This window comes from Dromaius novaehollandiae, chromosome 5 (assembly GCF_036370855.1).
Source record: "Dromaius novaehollandiae isolate bDroNov1 chromosome 5, bDroNov1.hap1, whole genome shotgun sequence".
Taxonomy (NCBI): Eukaryota; Metazoa; Chordata; class Aves; order Casuariiformes; family Dromaiidae; genus Dromaius; species Dromaius novaehollandiae.
In genome coordinates, this window is record NC_088102.1 from 12926206 (window position 1) to 12949883 (window position 23678).

Genomic DNA, 23678 nt, shown 5'->3' on the forward strand with positions numbered 1-23678 from the left:
ACAAGGGATAAATTGGCTGGTAGTATTCTCCGTGGCCCTGCCTGTTAAGCAAGCATTGCTGCTCTAGTAGAGAGATGGGACAGGCTGAGTGAGTCACTGGTGTAGTATGGCTCAACCCTGGAAATGCACCCTCTTCCCCCTTCCCAGACAGGACTCAGTCATGTGGCACTGGAGCCAGTGTACCGCTCCCTGGGAAGCACTGGAGCAACAACTCCTTTGAGGGAAAAGCTTGTGAAGAACTTTGCCCAATTACGTTAGGAGTCTTTCAAAGCTGGGCGCACCTCAAAATTGGGCAAGTTTGGTCTGCAAAGACAAACTGTGTTATAGGGCAGGCTGTGAAGACATGTGTATCAAGAAGACAGACTTGCTGCTGTTTAGAGGTTCTTTTCATAGACCTGGGGCCACCACATTTGAGGCCCTCTCAGCTCCAGAACTAGGCAAAGTCACCTAGTGGCAGCTCTAACTGTATAGGTGTTCCTAGCAATACACACAAGGCCACGGGCTGACCTACCCTCTCAGAGGGTATGCATTGGTACCCATGAGGGAGGGGGAGCTTGCAGACAAAGTTGACAAGCAGGAGTTAAACTCATCTGCTGTAGGGACCAAGCTCTACAGCTAGGGACCTCCTGAACACCACCTCCATCCAAATCTAAAGTGGCCTGCACTATGGAGAGCTCTGCCAGAGTACTTACTCATCCAAAGTCCCCTCTGCTTCCCTCTTCTCAGTCACTCAAAGAAATAGTCAAACTTGATCTCTGAACAGAGCTTGGCCTGAAACCTCACACTGGTGACAGCTTTCTGTGTGAACAGGGTAGGGAGGAAGAGGGGTTGTGCCTGCGTACAGGCCTCTGGTGCTGCTCTGGAGCCTGTCACCCACCAGATGCATGTTGTCATTCTATTGAGCATCACATGGAAGAAATAAAGGCACATTTCTAGTTCTTTTATAACTTCCTTCTACTGTTCTGCTCATCAGTTTTTCTGGCTCTGCTGACAACAGTACCAAACAACTTGTAGACATCAGTTTTAGTTTCATTTCCTCCACCCTCAAGCAGTATCAGAGGAAAAGTATCTAGAGTGATGGGCTGGGGACCACTGCATTAGAGGGCAATCAGAAATTGCATAGCACTGAAGAAGGGAGCACACCTAACTGCTGACAGATTTCTTTTGGTTTTAAGCAAAGCAAAACATGCACAGCAGGGAAGAAGGGGTGGGGAAAAAAGGTGTGGTACCAGGAAACATTTGGGGGAAAATCCTACACCTAGTTACTTACAGACTAACAGGAATCTCTGAAATATTCAGATACTCTAGAGAAATCAGTGTGCGTCAATACACAGCCTTTCTGCTTGCAAACCTACCTTTCCTCACGTTCCCTTTTTTGTTTACGAGCATGACGGTCCATCACGCTAGTTTTAGTCCTTGTCTTCTTCCAGGAGTAGTAAAATTTCACCAGGCTGGCTATTGATTTGTCAGGAAGCTGTAAATTAAACATGTATCCTTTTATATGTTTATATGTAAAGTATCCCCAGGATTTCACATACAATTGGTCTATTTTTGTCAAGGAACAGCTAATCTCTCTACTTTTCAAAAGTGTTCCAAAGGGGACTGGTTTAGGTTGCTGCCTACTATTTAGGACATCAAAATCTCTAAACAGCATCTCGACAAGCCTCTATGAACCAGGCAGGCAGCCGGTTTCCTTCAGAATAGAGGAACCTAGTGAGAGCAAATACAAAATGGGGTCTTGAAACTGAGGTAACAGTTTTAAAAGCCAACACAGGCAAGTGTACTAAATGTAGGCGTTGCTGAACTGCAGGCTACATCCCAAGCACATATTTGATGTTTGGTTAAAAAAACGCTTATTCACACCATTCACATGATGAAGTCTATTCAAAGGTTTCAGCAAAAGATGGTTCCAAAAGGTGAAACACTTCTGTTTGGTGATCTGAGGATAAACACAAATCATGGGGGGGGGGGGGGGGGGGGGGGGGGTTGTCCTCTCATACTACTTGTCATTGCCCTGTAGCTATGAATGGAAAACTTGCCTCGAAAAAGAGTAAAACTACATTAAGACCAATTCTCCACTTCTTAGAGGTGCTCAGTGTGGATATTCTCACACCAGACTTCTATGAGGTAAAAGCCCAGCCTCTCTCTTTCTGAATAAGAGACGTTTTAGATAAGAGTCTGATTCAGCTTGGAGGGTGGGATGGGTGGGGAGGAAAAGAAAACTGTAAGCAAGAGCCAGATCTCTCTCATTCAGACACTACAGTTTAAGTCTTCACTTGAGATAAGCCTGGTTCTCAGACTGCAGATTCACTTCAGGTTCTAATACCACCATGAGAAATACCATCCTGGCCGACAAGTTACAGACAGGCATAAATTCATCCCCTGTCATCAAACACGTTATGCCTTTGCAGTAAGCTGTTTCAATGGTGAGTTGTCAATATCCATCCAGCAGGTTGGTATATTAAGATTAAAGAGCTCCACAGAACAAACTCAGGGATGAGGCTGTTCATGACAAGTAATACCTTGGCTATAAAAACACCCTAAGAGTGCCAAAATATCAGAACCAACTCTGGTAGATAACTCACTTTTCATTCTCTGGCTTCAATGATCTTCCCCTCAGTTCCAAGCTGCACCAGTGCTAAATGGGCCATCACATATAAAGGAACAACTACGAGGCTCTCGAGCCATTCATTCCTGCCCCCTGTGAACACAAAGCTTCCTGCCGTTTAATTCCTTTCATGCAGGATGGCTTTTTGGGGAGCAACAGTAAAATATCATTACCTAGGGAACAGTATATGAGCTTGGCATCCCTATACTGGAATGCACTTCACACAGGGACAGAGTCATGCTTCTGCAGATAAACTGAACTGTGAATTTCTTGTTTTGGTGTTTAACCAAGCAACTGGAAGGGCTTTACGTTCCACTTTTTCCTCTGGGACATTTCTTCTTTATTTTCATTTAAGAACAGAGCAATAAAGAAGCAAGGAGCTTCACTCTTCAGGACTCCACAACTCTCCAGACTGTAGCAACTGTCCATAGCATGTGCAAGTCCTGCCATCCAAACCTAAGGAGGTGGAGACCCTAGGACTCCAAGAACATTTGCAAATAAACACCAGTGAAGGAACATTCAAGGGGGACAAAAGAAATGAGCCTCTTCTTGAAGCCCTGCAGTTTTCCTTCATACTTGGAGGCAGGTCTGAACAGACTGCAACTGCAAGGCTTACTTCAGAAGGTTACAACCAATGTAACCAGGTCCTACTGGGACATTGAGAGGTACTTTACTGGAGGAGAGCAAAGAACAAAATCTGGTTCCTACCCAGGTAGTGAGCTATATGAAGAAACTCTCAAAATTTTATAATAAATAATTTTACACCCCATTTTCTCCATTTTTCAAAAGAAAATCACATTTTCTTTTCCTTCAAGTCAGTTTTCTTCACATCCTAACCCCTTGTATCCCCCACACCCAGCATTTTGCTTTCAGGCAGACCTACCCTTGAAGACTGCAATCACAGAAAATTGAAAGAAAAGTTTTGGAAATATTACAAGCAATTAATAGCAAAGCACTGAATACCTCAAATGTATAAGCCTTCATCGTAGCATCCACTGACAGTCCCAAATCAGATTAAATACAGACTTCACACTCAAATAAAACAAATTCCTAAAAAGCAGGTTGTAAGAAAGGAAATCAACCTTGCACAGAGATGATCTTTACTCTGTGTGTGGGTGGGCATGCATGTAGAGACCATGCCTAAACTCCAACTGAGACATAAACACTACTATAGCACACAGGGGACTGAAAGCTGTAATTTCCAACCAATAAAAATTGCAGTCGAAGTTTATCCTGAACCGATAAAGCAGTCTAAGTTCACTTCAGGAAAACAATTCCACAGATACTCCAGAAGTGATGTTATTTCTATCTATTCACAGGACTGTTCTTCCTTTAACATCCACTTTGGCCTGTTTCCTCTCAAGAGCGCTAGACAGGAGTTCAGCACGAGCAGCACTGAAGAAGACAGTCCAACTGTCCGTTCAGCCTTTTCATTGCTGTGACACCACTTACCATCTGCTGGATCCTGTGAAAGGTTTTCCCATGGAAGCTGAAGGCCTGTTCAAACAAGACCTTGTCTTCCACTGTCCACTCATCTGGGAACGGAGTAAAGTTTGGCAGATCTGCCAAAGATTTTTCGATGTTGTGCTTGTGCCAGAACAGCATCCCAAGGGCCTAGAAGTAACAAGGATACCAAGGGGACAATTGTAATCACAAGAAATACTATTGCACACATGAAGAGTGAGAGCTATAGCAGTATGCTCAGACAACACATGTTGGAGAGCCAGGATTTTAAGTCTCAGCTACATCGGAGACACTTCTGGGTGCAAGAAACCTGCACTCTGACCCCTGCCCTCCTGGGTTTTGCAGAGCAGTCTGAAATTCATCCAGACCATGAAAGTGGTAAAGTAGTATGGGAGTAACAACAGAAAGGGGGAAGAAAACCACAGAAATGATTCCAGCTTTACCAGTCGTGATGGGCACTGAGAAGTTAAAAATGTGGGAAATCTATTTAACATACCAGACTAGACTGAAGGAAGCTTCTTGTCATTGCTGAAGTCCCATCATTTCCTTTTCAATTAGGAGGATGGTTTTGTTTTGTTTTGTTTTTTTAAAAAAGTTGTTTGGGGGCTTTTTTGGAGGAGGAAGGGAAGAAAAAGCAGGAGAGGATAAGGGAATAACTGGAAGAAGGAAGAGCAAGGGGCACATACAACCTTGATTTGCTTTAGAGATGTCTGGCCAAAAGGAGAAATAAATCTCACTCATTTTGGGGGCTGCTCATTTGTTCTCTTCAACTACGTCTCGTTTCACTGTTACGGTCTCCGGCTTTCAGTTCCACAGACAAAGTGCATGTGCTGCGCTTCTGCCACCTGCAAATGGTCCTCCTCCCGCACTCCCCGCGACACTCATTCAGAGCCCCCCCTCTCCCAGGGGTGCGCAGCTCGTGCGCGTTATGACACATCGCTACATCTGGCAGGCCATTGACCACCACAAGTCATTTCAGGCAGGCCTGACGCTGCAGAGCTAGAAACCAGCCTTTCACAATGGCTGTAAAGTGAAAACAATCTCCAAGCGGCTGAGTAAAACGTCACAGTAACCAGCTCGTCATATGCAAACTCAGCGCGGGTTTCACAGCCGCAGCTACCCTCAACTAGTAGTTTCAGCCTGTCCACTCGGAGCTACAAAATCCCTCTGAATGTGGGGTTTCCCCATTATGCTTTGCTATGCAAAAAGCAGTTCTTTCACGGGTTCTTGCTCCACTGAGATTCTGCAGAAGGTATGATCATAAATACTAACATCATCCAAGATCTCTTCCTGATGCTACTGGCTTTTCAGTGCTTCCTAGGATTTATCTCCTTCCCCGTGCAGAATTCCTTTACACTACAGTACAGAACAAGGAAGCGTCTCGGTCACCACACAATCACTCGAGATGTCACAGGAGCCACACAGCCTGTTAACACCATCCACCTTGGCAAGCATGGAGCCAAAGGGACTATTTTGCAGTGATTAAGAGCTAAGTTCTCTCTCCTCGCCATACCTCCCAGCTTCAGATGTGAGCTATACCAAGTATCTTTGCAAGAAAGCTAGCCAAGACAAGGACAAAGAGACATTTTAGGAGGGCAGAGTCATGCTAAACATTGCTAAGCTACAAGCAGAGGACTAGCGGACAGCTGCTTTTCACAAAGCGAAGGATAAACAATAAGATTTTCCTTGAAGGCTTTTGGGGGGTGGCAAGGAAAGCAGTATTCTTATGAGGGGAAAAAAACAAACACATAACAGCTTACTACATACAGCTGACAACACCAGCATACCTCAAGTTCTTGCACACTCCTCCAGGCCCATTCTGCCATAGGAGAGCTCTCTGCATTTGTACCCCCACAAGCATACAGCTTCCCCAGCCTGGTTTGTCCCAGGGCACGTGATACAGGCTGGCAGGAGAGCCCAGCTCTCAGCCAGACTTGGTGCAGTGCTCCCAAGCCTGTCACTGCTACAGCTCAGCACAACAGACTGCAGTTTGCCAGCGCCAGCTAAAGTGGGTTTGCCCTGATGGAGCTCACTTGCCTGCTACAGCCCTTTGCCTTGCCTGGAGCTGGCGAGGCCGAAGGGACTCCCACCAGCACAGAGCCGCTGCCTCCAGCAATCACCTGTCAGCACTGGAGCCAACACTGTGCAACCCAGCCACAGGCAAAGGGAAGGAAAGGACAAGCACACAGGAGCTGTGCTCTACACGCACACGGGCAGCTGAATGTGAAACCCCATGGGAGGAGGAATGCCCACACGAGCCCTGTTCACCCCACCGGAGAGCTCGCCACTCGCTTCGACAAACTGGCACATCTTCATCTGCAAAGGTAGGCTCTGGGGCACAGATGGAAGCACAGGGATCTGTGCGCAACAGCTTTCCCGGCCAAGCCATCTGCACAGAGGTCCTAAGAGACTGGCTGTCAGGAGAATGTGCATGTAGAAAAGAGCTCTATTAGCCAGTAAAGCCCAGAGATGGTGGCCTAATGCTAATGCCCAGTTCTGACTGGCTTCCAGAGAATTCACAGCAGCTTTTCCAAAGAATTACCCAGCCAACAGTGGATCTGATGATACCTGCTGAAGAGAAAGGGCCCCTGGGCGACACAAATCATCCTGATTTAAAAGCCTTGATACAACTCCCTATAATATGAAATGAGTATGTGCCTTGCAGAACAATGCAAGAAAGATCCTTTCCAGTTATTTCCTGGAAGTGCTGAGCTTCAAGTGTCTTGGAAATCTCGAAGGACCTGGGAAACATGTTCATCTTCAGGGTATTATGTGAGAGGGCTAGGGAAGGAGTTCAGAAATTTTTAGAAGGGAAGTTTTTAGAAGGAGCTTAGCCAGTCTATGGGCTGGCTTAGAGAGTCCCCTAACTACTTTTTCTGCACACAGAGGAGGGCAAAAGAGGCAGCTGGGGAGAAGGTGCTTAGGAAAAGAGGAGAGGTGGACCTACTTACAATGTTAAAAATAAATGCAAATCTGTTAGTCAAGTCTAAGTTTTTCAAAACACAAGAATTCCTCTCCTTTTTGTTCAAAAATCACAAGCTTTATTTTGATTAGTCTTCTGGATCAGTCTGCACTGTCCAAACAGCACTTTGCCACTGAAATCTTGCAGTTAGTTTTTTATTAGCCTAAAATGATCTATTTGGCAAATACTACCCACAACTTCCAGTACTAAGATACACCCATCTCAACAGAAGTGAACTGCCCAGGGGGTTATTTGGGTTTAAATTTACAGCCTTTTGGCACCTTTTTGTTTTTTCTACTGCTGGTTTTTGCTCTTAGAAACTATTGAGTATCAACTCTGATCATTCCTGATTTTGCTGAAAGTTTTGCCAGCTAGCGCAGGTTTCAATGCTCTTGTTCCGTAAGAGGCCTTTTCAAGAATGAGTATCAACCATTGAAAGTCTGACTCAAAGATGATAGCATAGTCATCCAACTTAACACCTTTCCCCATTCAAATCATTTGTTTCTGGGCTCATGGCCTTTGCCTGAACCATTTCATAAACAAAACTTCAAGTTTCCATGGAATCCCTTTTCAGGAACAGTACATCAGCTGCCAACATGAACGGCTGCCTTCCCTTTCCAGGTAATTATTAGCACATAAGGAGACATTATACGGAATTCAGAAAGACTTCCCATGCATAGGTTTATTGCCTCCCTGGATGAGTATTGAAATTGATGCTAGTTAACAGAGGGAAGATAAGTAAAAAAATCCTAAACCGAGAAGAGTAACAGAGATCTGCCACTCAAACCAGGACTTCTACCCACAGGCTAAAGCTACTGACTAACCTCAGCAGCAGCTGATGGAGTTACTGTTCACCCCACCTCTAGCACACACACATCTGAGCTGCTCATCTACAAACTGGAAAATGATTTACAGCACAGTTTCATGGTAAACAGCCATGGATATTGGTCTGCCTCAGAGGAAGGCGATGCTTCGGTAGCTCACTAATAACAGCCAAGACATCCACGAAGCAGAAGTGGGGCAGTCAACTGGAAACTGCAATGATAACAGCTGTCCAAAGACAAGTCACCCTCACTAGCAATCTCTTAAAACTGCTCGGGGTTCTCAAAGTGTTCCAGAGGTAGCCACCATAGCAAGCATGACACTCATGGCCAAACTGAAGTTTGGGGTTTTGTTTTTTGGGGTTGGTTTTTTTTTTTGGTTGGTTGGTTGGGCTTTTTGTTAGATGACTCTCAGTGACAAACTCAGGATGAGCTCTCTATTCCCAGAGCACAGGTCATCACTAGAAACAGTCGGTCTGGGGGGAAGTAAGAGAGGAAGAATACAAACAGTACAGAAAGGAAGAAGCACTTCTAGGCAGTCAGTTTAAGTCATGTTTTATTACCTGCTGGAAGAAACTATTAAATGAAGTATGCAAAAGATTGTTACCTGCTCCATATTGTATCCATGCTTCTCTTTAGCAATGGCAATGTATTCGTCCACTGAAAAACAAAGAGAAGGCATAAGGGCATTTCATACAACAATCTCATCTCCCTTCCCTTCCCAGGCTAAAACCCAGTCCCGCAGCTCTGACTTCAGTCATGGTCATTACAGCCTCCACGGAGAACTCTTGCGAAGAGCTGCTGCTTCCAACAATTCAAGAAAGGAAAGAAACAACACAAAAACAGTCACCAGATAAATGACTACACATTTTCTTTAACAAGCCTAAATGATGCATGATATCTAATACAGTTTCAGTACTTCTGAAACACACAGATACATTTCAGAACTACAGGTATTTTTCTTAAAAGCAGAAAGCCTCTCTCTTATGATCTGCTCACATTTACTCTTTCAAAGTTTTTTAAAACCAACCTTGTTCACCAAAACCTCAAAGACATGAGTGTTTTAACTACATCTCATCTCCTTTTCTTATCCCCCAAAGCAGCTGTTTTCTTAAGAACAAAAAAACCCAAATACACGCAATCTACACCTTCCAACACTGCCAGAAGCCTGCAATCTTGCACAGTCACTGTAGATATCTTGGCAAATTTTCAGCCCTTTATGCCTCAGCAATTTTCATCTTGGACCAAATCCCACCTCTATGTATTATTAGGCCCACATGAGCTTTTAACCTTTCCAATGTAAAGGTGCCCTGAGGCGTTATATTTTGTATAGCTTGGACTACAACTCCAGTATCTCTTTCGGTATGAGTGACCTTACATTACATCAAGCAGCACCCATTTGAGAGGGCTGGGCCAAAGTCAGTACCAGTGTTCTTTCAAAGTCTGTGTCCTTGTGCTTGGTCATTATTAAATGCACCATAATGGTAATACTACACTTGAAAAAGCAAGCTAAAAGGTGGGATTTTCATTTCACCTAACCGAGTGGAAGCATGGTGGAAACATCAGCTGTCTGTAGGAATACCGAAATGGAAGTATGCTCAGAGGTAGAATACGTGCACAGAGCCAGAATTCTCACCCTTTTGTAAAAATTTGAACTTTAAGACCAGTCACTTTGAGCAAAGAGCTCAAAAATGATTCCCCCTTCATTTTCTGCAGATACTCAAGGAAGGATTTAACCAAATTCCTGTGCTGAGCACCCAACTCCTATAATGACATGGAGAGCATACGCAGCACCTAAAGAAGGAACTAGTTCTGAGCCCTGCAGCTGAGGAAGCCTGATTTCCCACAGTTCATGCCTCATGACTAACTTAAGCCCTCACGTTTGCTCCTCCCTTGTTTTCTACCTTTACTGGAACTCTTACACGAAGTTTCTGGTGTCTAATAATATTGCATTTCTTACAGCCTCTCCTTCAGCTAAGCAGCTCCTCATTTCTTTCTTCAGCTCAGCAAACCAGGCAGTGGGCTCAGAAGTCTTTTTTAATCACAAGGAGCAGAGAGGATGGATCAGAAAAGACACAGCCTAATTCCACCGGCTTCTTATTTCCAGCTTGTCATCAGTGGAAAGAAGAGAACCCCAGGCACTTAAACTGGACATCTCATCTTACTAAAGAAGGTAGCATTTGGTACCAATGCGAGTCCTTCTTTTGTGAAACTTAGTTAATACATCACCTTTCCTCAAAGGTGTTGCAAAAGAGGGTTTTGTTAAGGCTAGTGACATGGGATAAGTGCCATGGAGAAGTCCATGAGGACAATAATACAGCTGTAAGCTGAGGCAGCAGAAGAGCATGCAGTAAATACAGGTGCAGTTTTACATCAGCACTTCACCAGCTGCAAGGACACTCCATGAGGTTCTCGCTCTTCCAAGCTCGCACTTGGTTTTCCCGTGCACCCTGCACACAGCAGGCACCTCCAAAGGGCTGATGAACCTGTTTGGGGGACCACCTTCTGCAATGGTTCAGTAAAATTCTTATTAGCCCTTTAGGGAAAGGTGTAGCCACAGCCACTCATTTACACCCCTGCAACATAAGCATGTCTCTCCTCTCTCCAAGTCAACAAATTGTTTCTAAGGACCATGCTGAACTTGCAAAAAACAATCCCTTCTTGCAAGGACCTTCTCTTGCACAATGCAACCTCTTGAACAGCTGAACTGACACAGTGGAGGTGATGGGGACAAGGAAAGGAGCTTCTTAAACCGACTGCTACTTTGCCTAATTAAACATCCTGAGGGTTACAAAAAGGTGGGAGTTTCTGAAGCCAGCTTTATCATGGAAAAAAACTCTTGCAGAACCACACCCCAAGGGGAGAATACAAGGGGAGAATACGATCCACAAGGATTACATAGGGACAGAGAAGGGAACTGCCTCCTCCCCACACACCATCCCTCCCTCCGTGTGCCCCAAACGAGGTGGGGAACATCAGCAGGATGCAGGCAAAAGTGCCACTTTAGATGGCTTCAGACTTCATAACCACACCAAAGCAAAGGCTGCCAAGAAGCCCTATGTGCAGCATTTCCCAGTACCAGTGTTTGGTTGCGCACCCTCAGCTTCCTTAGGACAGGTATTCCATGTGCGGTGTGTTACATATTTTGCCTAAGAGGGAGGTGAAGGAGGGGGAGGGAAGGAATTTGAATTCTCTAAAGTCCAAGGCTGAATTAAGCTCTTGAATGTTAAGCACTGCTGCATTAGCTAGCTTGCTTTCACTGTGGAAAGATCTACAGTTCCTGATTTGACTTCAGTGTCTTATCCTTTAATATATGCAGAGAAGAGGTGAGCTAGCTCTCCTCTCCAGCATATTATCTTTCTTATGCCAGACACTATAAGCAATTAAAAATACTCTCCTTCCCCCTCGCCCCCAGTTCTCCCCCAAAAGACCATCAAGGCCTTTCTTCTCCTAACCCAGTTAAGAGAATATCAGCAAAGATCTCCATCAGTATCAACAGAATTTTGTTCATACAAAGCCAATACACAACAGAGCCAAAGAGTGGACTGCCAGCAGATCAGACACCGTGCAAGGAGGCAGGATGGGGGGTTTTAATGTGTCGGTGTGGGGCCTGTGACACCTCCAAGTAGAGGAAGAGAAAAGAGAAAGAAAAAGGTAATAAAGTAGTAAACCAACCAGAAACACACAGCAATATACTGTGTCCATATACTAAAAGGGTGTTTAGGGATGGAGGAAGGACAAGCAGTATGATATCACACTCTGCTCCATCAGTAAACAGGCAGGGAACAAGCCAGTTCAGCTCATTCTGCTTGTCGCTTCTCGGTTAATTGTGGGCTCCTGGCTTTGGCGCTTGCACCATCTGAGAGGTATGACAGTCCCTTGAGCAATCCTCCTGACTGCTCTTTCCTTATCCTCCCCCTTCGAATGAAGGGAGCAAGAAAGAGCATGGCACCAGCTGAGTCACAGGATCTCTTTAGTCTCCCATACCAGTAGAGCCTGGAATTGCCACAAGCTTAGTGCTTCGCATGCCACACCAGATAAATAAGTGCTCTCTTCCATCTCTGCCTGCCCGGCGCACCTCCAGCGGAGCCCAGGGCAGCGGGCACGTGAAACTCTGCTCTGCTGCATTTCAGTGGCATTCAGTCATGCTCAGCGTGTAACCCAGCAATCTGTTTCGACAGAGTTCGCAGAGCCCAAGGAGCCTAGGGCAGAGCTCTGCTTACACCAGAAGAGACGTCTGCCAGCACGGGGCTTAGCTGCTTTCCAGAAGAGAGTAAGGAAGAGTAGCAAAGTGATCCCCTGCTGCACACCCAGCAGCAGCTCCGCCACCGCACGTCCTTTCCCCACACAGGGGAGAGGAGAGCACCCTCCCCTCCCACCCAACTGATTTATCCATGCTACAGAGATGTTTTGGCACAGACCAGACCAAAAAGACAACGATGTTTGAATATAGACAGTTGCGTGACAGAGACGCACAGCTCCTGTGAAGAAGGCTCCTGTTGCCACTAGAAACCAGATGGGGGGCGGGGGGAAGAGAAACAGCAGAGAATCACAAATTGATACTTCTTCACATATTGGGTTACATTTCTGCTCTCACATCTGTGCCTTAGCTGTGGGGGGGTGAGCAGGGCTCTCCTCCCTGCCCTGCCTGTCCCATACCCACAACAGAGCACGCACTTGCCTGAAGAGCCCCATCCTCCAGCTAGCCACGCTCAGGGAGGCACGAGCAGCACCAAAGGTAGGGACACAAAGGGGACTGAGCCCCACATATGTACTGTCGCAAGCAGAGGGGAGCACAGGGTGCTCAGACACTAACAATATGACTCTCTCCAATGCAAGAAGCGAGATGTGCAAAAGGACGACCAAAGTAGCCCTAGTGTAGCAATGACACAGAGGAAGAGGCAAGGGAGATGAAGGGGAGTGGGGGAGGAAGGAGAGAGGAAGATGCTTCCCCCCGCCATCTACAATGAAAAGAGTTTCTGATCAAAATGGTGCCATCATCCCCCCAAATTCTGTGCTCTTGTTTCCAGCTGCCTTTCTCATACACCCTTTTATTCTGCTAGTCCTCCTCCTGCAAGAGCTCCTCATCAGAGGCGAAAGAAGGGGACTCTCGGCTGACAGGAGGAAGGAGACGGAAGCAAACAACTGCATTGCTGATTTTCAGTCCCACATCCTAGAACAGCGAATTCAGAGATGTAAAACAGGAACATTAATTTCAGGGGGGTGGGAGAACTCTGAGAAGAGAAATGCCTGAAAGCAGTGGCCCCTCTCCTCACCGTTCCATCAGATTAATCCCTCTGAGCGGGTCTCTCTGCAGAGTTTTCCCCCAGCCCCAAAGTGCTTCTTTATGACCCCACAAATATCATATAATGTTTAGTGGACTCACTGACCCCCAAGGAGGGTCTGCAGCAGAAGCAAGAGCTAAAGCCTACAGAAAGCAACAGGAATGCAGAGGCAGAGCTGTTGCTGCAACCTCAGTTCACCCCTATTACTGGGGTACTGCAGGAGCTCTGAACACTTTGCATATTACGTGATGCAATACCCTGACAGAACAGGGTGAAATAAGGACAAAAGCGGCAGCCTTCGTAGCCTGCCTCAGGAATGTGCTCCACAGGGTTTGATCAATGCTGGAACCTGCAAGGATTTCTGGATGCTGCTGTGCATCTCCCCCTCCTCTCCCTCGCCTTTCAGAAATGAAAAAGTCAAGACCCAGAACAAATCAATGTTATATAAAGTAAATAAGCAACATAGATCAGACACGTACATGCAAAAATCTTCCAAATTTCAAAACACAATGGTGACCGTACACAAACAATTAACCATAGCTTTTACCTCGGCTATAAAAATGAGCAGCTGCATTGCCGTCTCGCTGCCTTCGCCGAGCACTAGTGGAGCAACTCTGCCACCTCGCGGCCGCCGGACAGGAAAGGGACGCCGCGAGACGCAGCAAGCGTGGACAAGAAGTGTCTCTCAAGAGTGAGCTGCAACAGGAGGTGACGGGGAAGCAGGCAGAGATCAAAGTGAGGTGGTTCAAACACTTTTTCTGGACAAAATTATGTATTAAGGAAACCAGAACTTGTCTATTTAAATGGGTTTTCTGCCTGGGAAAGACTCCCCTTCCTCTTCCGAGCAGGATGTGATGTGTGTGGCAAGCAGCAGGAGCAGCAGCAGAGTGCCAGAGCACAGCCACAGTTGGTACCCCTTGCGGCACCCATCCAGGCAGGCACGTGGCCTTGTAGAGGGTAGCTTACAGGGGCACAAAGGCTACTTCAAAAAAAGCTTTCAGCAACAGAGGGCACAAGAAGATTTAGGCCTCAGCTCCACTGAAGGAGCTCTTCTGCAGCAAATGAGGCAAAAGCTGGATGCAACTGCAAGGGAAAGAGAAGCCTGCCTTACCCCGAGACGTTAACCTGAACGGGAACAAAACACCCTGCAGCAACAGCAGGGAAGCTTGAGCCAAAGGACTGCACAGTGTGTCACCCGGCTCCCACCCGGCTACCTCCCAATACCTTACATTTTCCTGGTACATCATCTCTTGTCTGTGTACCTCTGACCTCATTAGAAAGCTTCAAAACTCGTGCTGTGCTACCCAGCACAGCACAGCGGCAGGGACGAGCAGATGGGGCAGGAACAGACTCGGCCGCGTAAGCTGGCGCTGAGGAGCAAAGCACGCGCTGGACCACACCTGGAGTCAGGAACCTGCAGCCTTAGGGAGCAATAAAATGGAGAGCCCCACTGCTGTGAAACTTATCTCTTCTTAAATACCCTGATACTTACTGAAAGCTTCCCTTCTCACACAGCAAAGGCAGCCAGTCCTGACCCAAACAGTGCACACTAACAAGCTAGCAAAGAAATATACCTCTTCACGGGGGGGGGGGGGGGGGGGGTTAAGTACTGCTCTTTGCATGGCCTGCACCTAAGGGGAAGTCTAAAGCTGAAGCTCTGGTGATGCTTAAAGACCTGACTCACCTGCCTTTAGATTTTGCTATATCAGCAAGAATGCTGTACTGCAAAGATGGGTGTCCTGACAAATCTAGCACAGTTTTTGTACCTTACCGAAACTATCTTGAATTGTTTACTAGGAAAGGCCTTTTGCTGCTATACTAATGAGCCTACATTGGCAAAAGCTTTTAAAGAAACACATGTAAAGTTGCACCCTCAGCTGACACAACCACATCAGGAAAAGGCTCAACTGCTGTTTTCAGTATAGCTAGAGCATGGGACACACGAGGGGAGATTACGGAGGATTATCACAAGCAAAGGCAGCTGAAACTCACTTGCCTCTTTTGCTCTCTGCTGCTGCTGCCGCCGCCATGTTCTCCCTCAGAAAGGCCAGTAGCATGCTCACCATATCATAAGGACGTACACGGAGGACTCTTTGGGAAGAAAGACTGCTTCTGACACGTCCAACACTTTAAACATCAGCCAGAATTTGCACAGTCGTAGCATCAAATGCCAGTTTGAGCGGCACAGCCTTCTGCAGCCTCAAGGCCCTGGGTACCATGAGCCCAGATGTCTCCAGATGCATCACGGGAGAGATGGGGATAAGGGAGAAGATCTGGCAGGGCAGTAGCAATGAGCAGACGGTACTTCCGGGACCTAATGCAAAATCAGTAGAGCTACGCCAAATTACTTGGGGACCTGATCAGTGACCATACCAGATCTGAGCATGGCCAGATCAGTCAGTAGCGCAAATTTGACCTTAAATCAGGCAAAGGCACTTGACTATGTTTTATGTAATTAGCTAGAGCACTTGATATTGGGCTTCAAGCCCATCTAAGAACACAAAACCAGCACACAGTAGCTACTGGCAGGGAGGAAATATTCTATCCCACATATGACCTTCCAGTACAAGAAGTTAACAGACAGAATAAATGAATAGAGCACGCGCTTGAAAAAACAAAGCAAGTTTATAGCAGAACAGCTCTTTGCATTATTCAGCACAGTGTTTTTAATTCAGCACTAGGAATCCTAAAGCCAGATTTATTCTGTTGTCAAACCATGGGTTGAGTTAACTCTATGGAGACCCTACAGCCTTGGATTATATACTTCAATTACAGGCAGCAACATGCCCAAGCAGTGCAAGCAGCAACATTATCAATATACTTGTCACAATGGGTAGATTATTAAAAAAAGAAAAATGTATATACATGTATTTATTCAGTCAGGTGGTTCAACGAAGGAGACAATAATGTAGATTAGAAGAAGCCTCCCTTGTACAGGTTTTATTAGAGAAGTTATTTTTTGCACATCTGGAATGCACCTGATCCAGTGCATTATTTCCAAAGCCCACAGAATTTCACTAATTTGAAAAAATTTGACACACTCTGAGAGTCACTGTGTGAAACCACAGATTCAGAGTACTATCAGTCTCATACAAGGTTTCTGTCTTCTGCCTGCAAACATTCTCTTGTCATCCTGGCTTCCCCCCCATAGCTCGCTGCACACAGAGAAGTTCTCAGTCTACAAAATAGTCAGGCATTACAGTTTTGTATTATGCCAAAGAAGAAGTAGTCATGCAAACAGTTTTTGGAACAAGCAAACAAGGTACCTAGCAAAATAAGCAAAATAACTTAAAAATATATATAAAATCTCCACCAAGACACCCACTCCAAAGTGGGTGTAAAGCTTGGTCAAATGAGCTGCTGCCAGCCAGCCTCAGAAGGCTGATATCCACCAACAGATACCCTGAGTCAGAGCCCTCTAAGAGCAAAATCTTCCCCAAGGTCTACTCTCCACCCTCAGCCAGATTTTGAAAGCTCCAGTCTAAAAACAAAGCTATTAGAGTCCCTGTTGTACTAGGAACGCAAACTAATAAAAGCACCATATCACAGCCAGGCTTCCTAAATGCCACAGGTAACTCCCCGATGCGAGGCATTTGTGCAGCATGAGGGCACACACGCAGAAGGGCTATGTGGGAACAGAACAGACATCGGGTTAAATTACAGCTCATTATTATTGTTACCGATAATAAAGCCCGTCACAAGAGAGCAGAAGCCATGCTGACCCCTTTTATAATGGATACAAAAGCAAGAGAAATGAACAATTTGTCCCCTGGCTACCTCCTTGAGGAATGCCACTTAGGCAAAAAGGAGGTATCAGCCAAAGCAGTGGATAGCAAAAGCAAAGAGACAAGTCAGAGTCACACAGAGGAGCTGCCCATGGCCATGGCTGCTGGAAAGCAGCAGATGTGATGAGAGCAGCATGTCGCAGGCTGCTGTGTGCACAGACAGTCTCCAGGTGTAATTGCCCAGTTGCAGCTCCAGAGCAGCTGGAACAGGAGAACCCAGTATTTCTGAGTGGTGAGTGGTCTGTTCACAAAAGCACCACTTACCATTTTAGTTACTTTTTGCAGCCTGTCCCCTCACTTCCAAGCCCAGCTACATGAAGGAAAAGGGTCTGGAGTTGATAATAGTTCTCAGCAACCCACTTAAGAGAACAAAGAGTTGAACAAAACTTATTCCCAGCAAAGTTAGATGAAGAACAACGGGGACCAAGTGAAGGCAGCTTGATGTTGGAGAGAAACTAGTCTAATCCTTCAGTCATACTTTCTGAAGTGTTACTGAGAAGCTTTTGCTCCCTCTACACCCACAGTTAAAAATCCATTTGCAGGTGATGTTTGGGGCCAACCCCTTCTGAGAATCCAAGGGCCTTTCCACAACCACTGCTCACAGCACTGCTGCACCTGCCTGTTAAGAATCAAAAGTTAGGTCTCAAATTTTCTTGGAAAGAGCCCATTTTCACATCAGTTACATGTGAACAAGTTAGAGGGACGCAGAACAGAGACAGAATGAACCCTTCCAATGGAAAAGAGTACTGCCTAGTCCAGAGGGAATGGCTTCTCTCTTGAAAGTGGCTGTGCCTCTGACTCCCAGCTGTCTGCCCCAATCTCTTTAAAGTTCCTGCTCCTGCTTGCTGTAGGAGCTGCGCAGCTGCTTGATTAAGCAGCTGCCTAATCACTAATATGGCAGATCATGAACTAAGGCAAGGCAAACAAGTGCCTACTGCCAGTTAAAATGTAGAGGCTCATGAAACTCCTTGTACCTCACCCCACACAACATGTGCGAGCAACAAGCAGAGGCTTAGATGAAGAGCATTGTCTCTACTAGAGATCAGAAGCTACCTTTGGACAAACCCATACGGATTTCCCTGCTGTAGACAGGCCTTCAGGAGACATTAACACTCAACACATTCATTCTTGCACTACCTCCTACAGGTTTGAAACCCAGGAGATGTAAAGACATGTTTTTGCCTCCTCCAGGAAGTCATCACAGCAAGATAGCAAACTTAGATAGCCAGGCCTTGGACAACATATTCTTTATAGTAGCCTCTAAACCAAAGGATTAGTATTATACTGACAGACATTAAGGTATTTAAAAAAAAAAAAAAAAACAACACACACACACACCTCCAAGATGAAGTCAGTAAGAAAGTCAAACTACAGATCTACACATAGCTCTCTCCGAAACATGGCTTACACACAGGCCCTCTCCTCAGGGCTGATCCAAAGAAGCTGAGCAGAAAAAGCTACTCTAAACCAACATTAGCTAGATCCTTGAGTGTCAGAGGTAGGTGGTCACTGCTTTTAGCCAGGATGTACAAGCCCAGTCTTTACTGAGAAGTTACTAGATATTATTACTGATCCTTGCAGTGCTGCAGAATTCACTACTACCCTACAACAATACAAATCTGCATATAAAAAGCACATGATTTGAAAATAACTTGAATGGCGAGTGGAAAAAAAATAAGACAAGAGGAAAAATAATTAGTGGGAGAGGTTCCAAATTAGAGCAAATAATGCTACAGCAAATGCATCATGGTGAGGGAAGCTTGGCACACGTCCTAGAGAAAGTCCAGCTGCTCTGCCTCCTGCACCAGCACCTCTGTAAAGGTCATATTAAGCTGCAGCATGAACTCATCGCAGTGAACAGTTATGGTCATGACATCCTTGAGCATTACCCTGGAGGAACACCTCCCTGCCTGTGCACAGCCCCCATCGCACCCCTATAAACATTCATCGTTAGTGTATTTGCTGACTGATTTGCTTTAGCAGAAGAAAAAGTTATCCTCCAGTTCCAAGACTCTTCTTGTTCTCCCCTTGCAGTTACAGTAAGACACACGAAGTCTCAGGAGAAACCTTGTCCTCCGAAACGCTCAGGGCCAGCCATTCCTACCAAGAGCAGCAAGACTGGAGCATGCTCAGCCTGTCCCAGGGCTGGGCCCGAACAGCGTGATGTGGCTGCAGCCTGCTACTTCTCGTCATACTGGTCCTACAACTTGCACAGCACCTATCAGGCTAGCTACGACTGCTCCCAAATGTGCTTCAGATCAGGGCTCACTGCCAGGGTAACTCTCAACACTGCTATCATCACTCCATTACACCAACATCATCCTGTCTCCAGAACTTCTCTTACAGGGCAGGGGGGAGCTTCTTCCAGTGCCAGCATAGTTCAATCCCTGCAGTAGCAACAGTAGGGGCAGCTGGCATTTTTGAACTGGGTCATCTCAACACATTTGGAGAAGGCCTGCTTCACACTGCAGTGAAAAGGAGGAACAAACAGGTGGCAGGAGAGAACAAGGCACATGAAGGAGCTGCTGACTGCTCCCCCTCCCAGCACAGCAGCACAAATTCCTCCAGAAGAACACAGCTACCTTAGATAAAACATCCGCTTCCTGGCTACTCTCCAAAACACTTCCCCCCCCCCCGCCCCCCTCCATGTCCACTGTGCCTCAGGTGGAATCCGTCCCAAACAAGCACCCCAGATCTCTCCAACTCAATTGCTTTCCTGGCTCCAGTACGAATCACTGCTGTGAAAGGGTTAAAGCCTCATCTTAATTTATATATGCATTCAGGATCCAGAAATATCAACCTGCAGCAACAGTGATGAAAGAGCTGCTCTGAGATTTCCACACAGCGTTGCAACAGCAACTTGCACAGCGGCTGACACACAAAGGGGAAACTGCAGCTAAGTTTGAGGCAACTCAGCCATTTCTGGGATACACCCTTAGCCTTCAAGGCCTCGTATCCTCCTTTTGCTGCTTGCCGTATGGCCACTACGAGCATCACACAGTTGCCCCAGCTAAAAAGAAAAACTGTGTCCCTTCACCTTCATCTTTTGAGTGTTTTCTGAAGTGCAGCAGCCCCAGCAGCTGGCAGAATTGGCCATGACTGCAATATTATTTCTACAGCTAAATTCAAACAGAATCTTAAATTAAACATCATTTATCTCATTTTTGGATTCAGGGAGTTGTATTCTTTAGTTACTGTATTTGCATCCAAGCTTCATAGCTGCCAGGTTCACTGCAGAGTATGAAATTTGGATTAGGGATAAACATAAACCCAATTTTGCTTTTCCATTAATCCTTTCTGCTGTCACTGGGACAAATATCAGCAAACTGATATTTTTAGGGGAGCAGAGCATACAAACAGCACAGTCCTAAGAGTTTGGGGGTTGGCTTTTTTTTTTTTTGCTATCTTCACTTTATTGACAAAAGGTAAGCATCCAGCTGTGGGCAAGAACTGTAAGCCCTGAAGTCCACCCCTAATAGCCCTTGAAGCCTTGGATCCACCTGGCAGCTATTTCTAAGGATAATATCTTTTCCTCAAAAGGAAGAAAAAAAAGCTTCAGACAAAGAAAACAAGCAGAAAAAAAGAAAAACAAATCAAGAAAAGCACACTACATACATACCATCTTTCAAATCCTTCTGCAACACTCAGCCAGCCACAAAAAGAAGTAGGGGCTCAGCTGGGAGTTCAAGGATACTTTTCTCTCTGGTGGCAAAGGCAGTCCAAGCTCCCGCTCTCCCGTTCCCGAGCCGCAGTGGCTGCACCCTCACCGTGTGCCAATGCAACCTTTTGTGGGCTTACATTTTATAAAGCAGACCACGGGGTCTTCCCCCCAGGGGCTGGGGGGCAGAAGGGAGAACAAACATAAAACCACAACTCCAGCCATTTCAAGGATCCTATTTACAGCATATTGGATGAGAGGAAAGACTTAAACCAGCTTTGCTGATGGTGAACACACAAACTACGTTCTCTCTCTCTCTCTCCCCCTCTCTTTGTGTCAGGGCAGAGGTGGGAGGACTTCTCAGGTACCTCTGAAGGGTCAACTCCTTCCATTTAAAATACCTTCTGTTAAACAGAAGCTTAATATTAGAGAGAGAGAGAGAGAGAGAGAGAGAGAGAGAGAGAGAGAGAGAGAGAGAGAGAGAGAGAGAGAGAGAGAGAGAGAGAGAGAGAGAGAGAGAGAGAGATCTCAACATCTGCCCCAGTCTAGTGCCTCCTATTTGTCGTTTTCCATTCACATTTATTTATTGTTAGGGTATCCTGCGCCCCGATGGAAGTGAGAATCAATGATGGTCTACGGAGTCATACATCCATGCAGAATACACAGGCCAAAATCAGTGAGCCCAGAGCAAAAGGATACCTCCAAGTAGAAGCCCTTCTCACAAAAATTATGGCTCACCTACACACTGGAAACAAAGAAACCTGCCACAAAGTGCTAGCAGACGCACTCAGCTGAGAAGGCAAATATTTTTCCATCCTCTAAGCTGTCAGACATTTTAGGTTAGAAAATTCAGGCAAAGGTGATTTTCAAGCTCTTAACTACCCAGCTTCACCCCTTGAAAGAGAAATGGCAGAATAATCTCAGCTTGTTCTGTGCAAAGATTAGCCCTGAACTAGGTGGAGACAGACTCCAGTCACTTAAAGGCAACCTCTCGTCAGGAATTTTGGGATTCACCTCTCCTTTCCGACAGAGGACGGATACCAAATTCTCTCTTCAACCCCTGAGAAGGCAGTTGACACACTAATGACCAGGATCTGCTCGTGGACTTTGTTGGGACAGCTTGGTTGGGAAGCTGTGGGCTTCCCAAGTACCAACTCATAGCTTCTTAGGGTGGAGAAGTGCTATCCTGTTCCTCCTCCTCCCTAACCATTACCAGAGCCTGTGGCACAGTTAACTCTAAACCTTGCCTGCACGAACACCACATGGTTAATATTCTTCGTAACCATAGCAACCAACACTTCTTTCTCTATCAGCGCCTCAGCTGGCACTGTGCTGCTTTCCCAGGATGAGTTTGTGCTGCAAATTTAAGGACCCCTCCCTTCCTCCCCAGACATGGGGTTTGGCCAAGCAGAGCACGAGGCTGCTGGAGCACTCAGGCTTCACCTAACTCTGGCATTCCTCTGTCCCCAAATAACCCCCCAGGCACTTCTACCCCCACCAAGGGCAAAAGGGCAGATGTCTAGATTCTCCCCAAACGCACTAAGACAGGCACTATCTAAAGCAAGGAGCCAGTTGCAGCCTCACAGGAAGAGATGCCCCAGGGGAGTGGAGGGATTGGGGGGGTATCCAAAGCTGGCATGCTGACCAGCATCAGGTCACACAGATGCAGCAGGGCATGACCAGTGGACCCAGCCGTAATTGAGGTCCCATAGGTATTAGGGGCAGTACCTGCCCCTTCAGCAACATCCTGTAAATGGGGGATCCACTGGAGACACCCACCAAGAAATCCATATATCCTGATAACAGTAAGAAACCAAAGTTTTCAAATAGTGGCACGTGTATTTTGGCGAGAACAGCACAGGCAGATAAATGACTTTCAAAGCAGAGCTTATCACTAGCAAAACAATACATCTTTCTTCTCCTGCAGTTCACCTTTGAACTACAGATGCACGAAAGCAATCACCACATCCTATTCTCCTGCCTGGTTTCTAGCCCTTGTTCCTGGGCAGCTGCAGCATGCCAGCACTTGCTTATTTCTAAGCCAACCCAATGTCGTTTTTATGGTTCCACCCATTGGAGTACTTGGCACAGAGATAGACACTGCTGTTTTATAAATAGCTCCGTGCTGGCCCAGCTCTACCCTAGGCAGGATTTCCACAGCATGGTTACAATGTATTTTTCAATATTTCCCCCCCCACACACACAGTTTCCACTTGCCACTCAGAGAGTGGATGCCTCTCCTCTGCCTAGCTGGTCCCTGCTACACAGCATCATCCTTGCCCAGGGCCTCGCTCCTCTTCTCTCACCTCCCTCCCCACCCTCCCTGACAGCTTCCCAGTGCAGCCAAAACAGCTGCCTTCAGCCGCTCCAGTTCTGCACAGACCATTCAGGAGTCCCATCTGGAAAGCAAGCTCTTTGCAGGAGGTACAACACCAGCCCCAGCACACAGGTCTAATGGAGCACAGCTGGAAGAGGAGCACAGTTATTTCAAGTCCAAACATTCAGTGATATTGCACAATGACTTTTCTTTCTTACTTTCCTCAGAGTTGATACAAACTTCTGGCTGTGGGCTACCTTTGCAAATTCGCTGATGGTGGCAACCACTATCCAAGTGGCCCCTCAAAGGCAAAGGTTTAGCAGGAGATGTGGAACATGCTGGCAGCTTTCAACTTTGGCATTGATATGGGCAAGGGAGTAAGTGGTTTGTACCCAGGATTAATGATTAACAAGGCACAAGATACGGGGAAAAAAAAAAAAGTGATCAATGTGGCAACAGCTACTTTTCTTTTTTCACACTCTCTCTACATATCCATGCCATTTCATGGCACCCAGACAATAGGTTTCTCCAACAGGATTAAACATTGCTCCAGTTTATATGGCACATGGGACCCAAACAAATTTTAACTAATTGTATGAGCCTGGATCATCAGGTATACAGATATCCACCAGGTCTGGGCTGATACACTGGTCTATCCTGGATTCAGCTTACAGAGGACCTTCCCACCATCTCTGCCAGTTTGGCCAGCCCTCTACCAAACACATCATGGTTTGCACTGCTCTCTGAGCACTGTCAGAGACCTGCTCACAGGTTTTTG

General features: G+C 46.2%; 1 protein-coding gene across 5 annotated transcripts in view; it reads right to left on the reverse strand.

Annotated features, from left to right (window-relative positions):
• Positions 1-23678, reverse strand: part of RCOR1 (REST corepressor 1) — an 88083-nt gene that overhangs the window by 16932 nt on the left and 47473 nt on the right. For all 5 annotated transcript variants that reach the window (XM_064512062.1, XM_064512059.1, XM_064512058.1 and 2 more), the window contains 3 exons: positions 8463-8515; positions 4061-4222; positions 1356-1474 (listed from right to left, as the gene is read on the reverse strand). In XM_064512062.1, coding sequence (XP_064368132.1) covers positions 1356-1474; positions 4061-4222; positions 8463-8515 — 334 coding nt within the window. The remainder of the gene's footprint in view (positions 1-1355; positions 1475-4060; positions 4223-8462; positions 8516-23678) is intronic.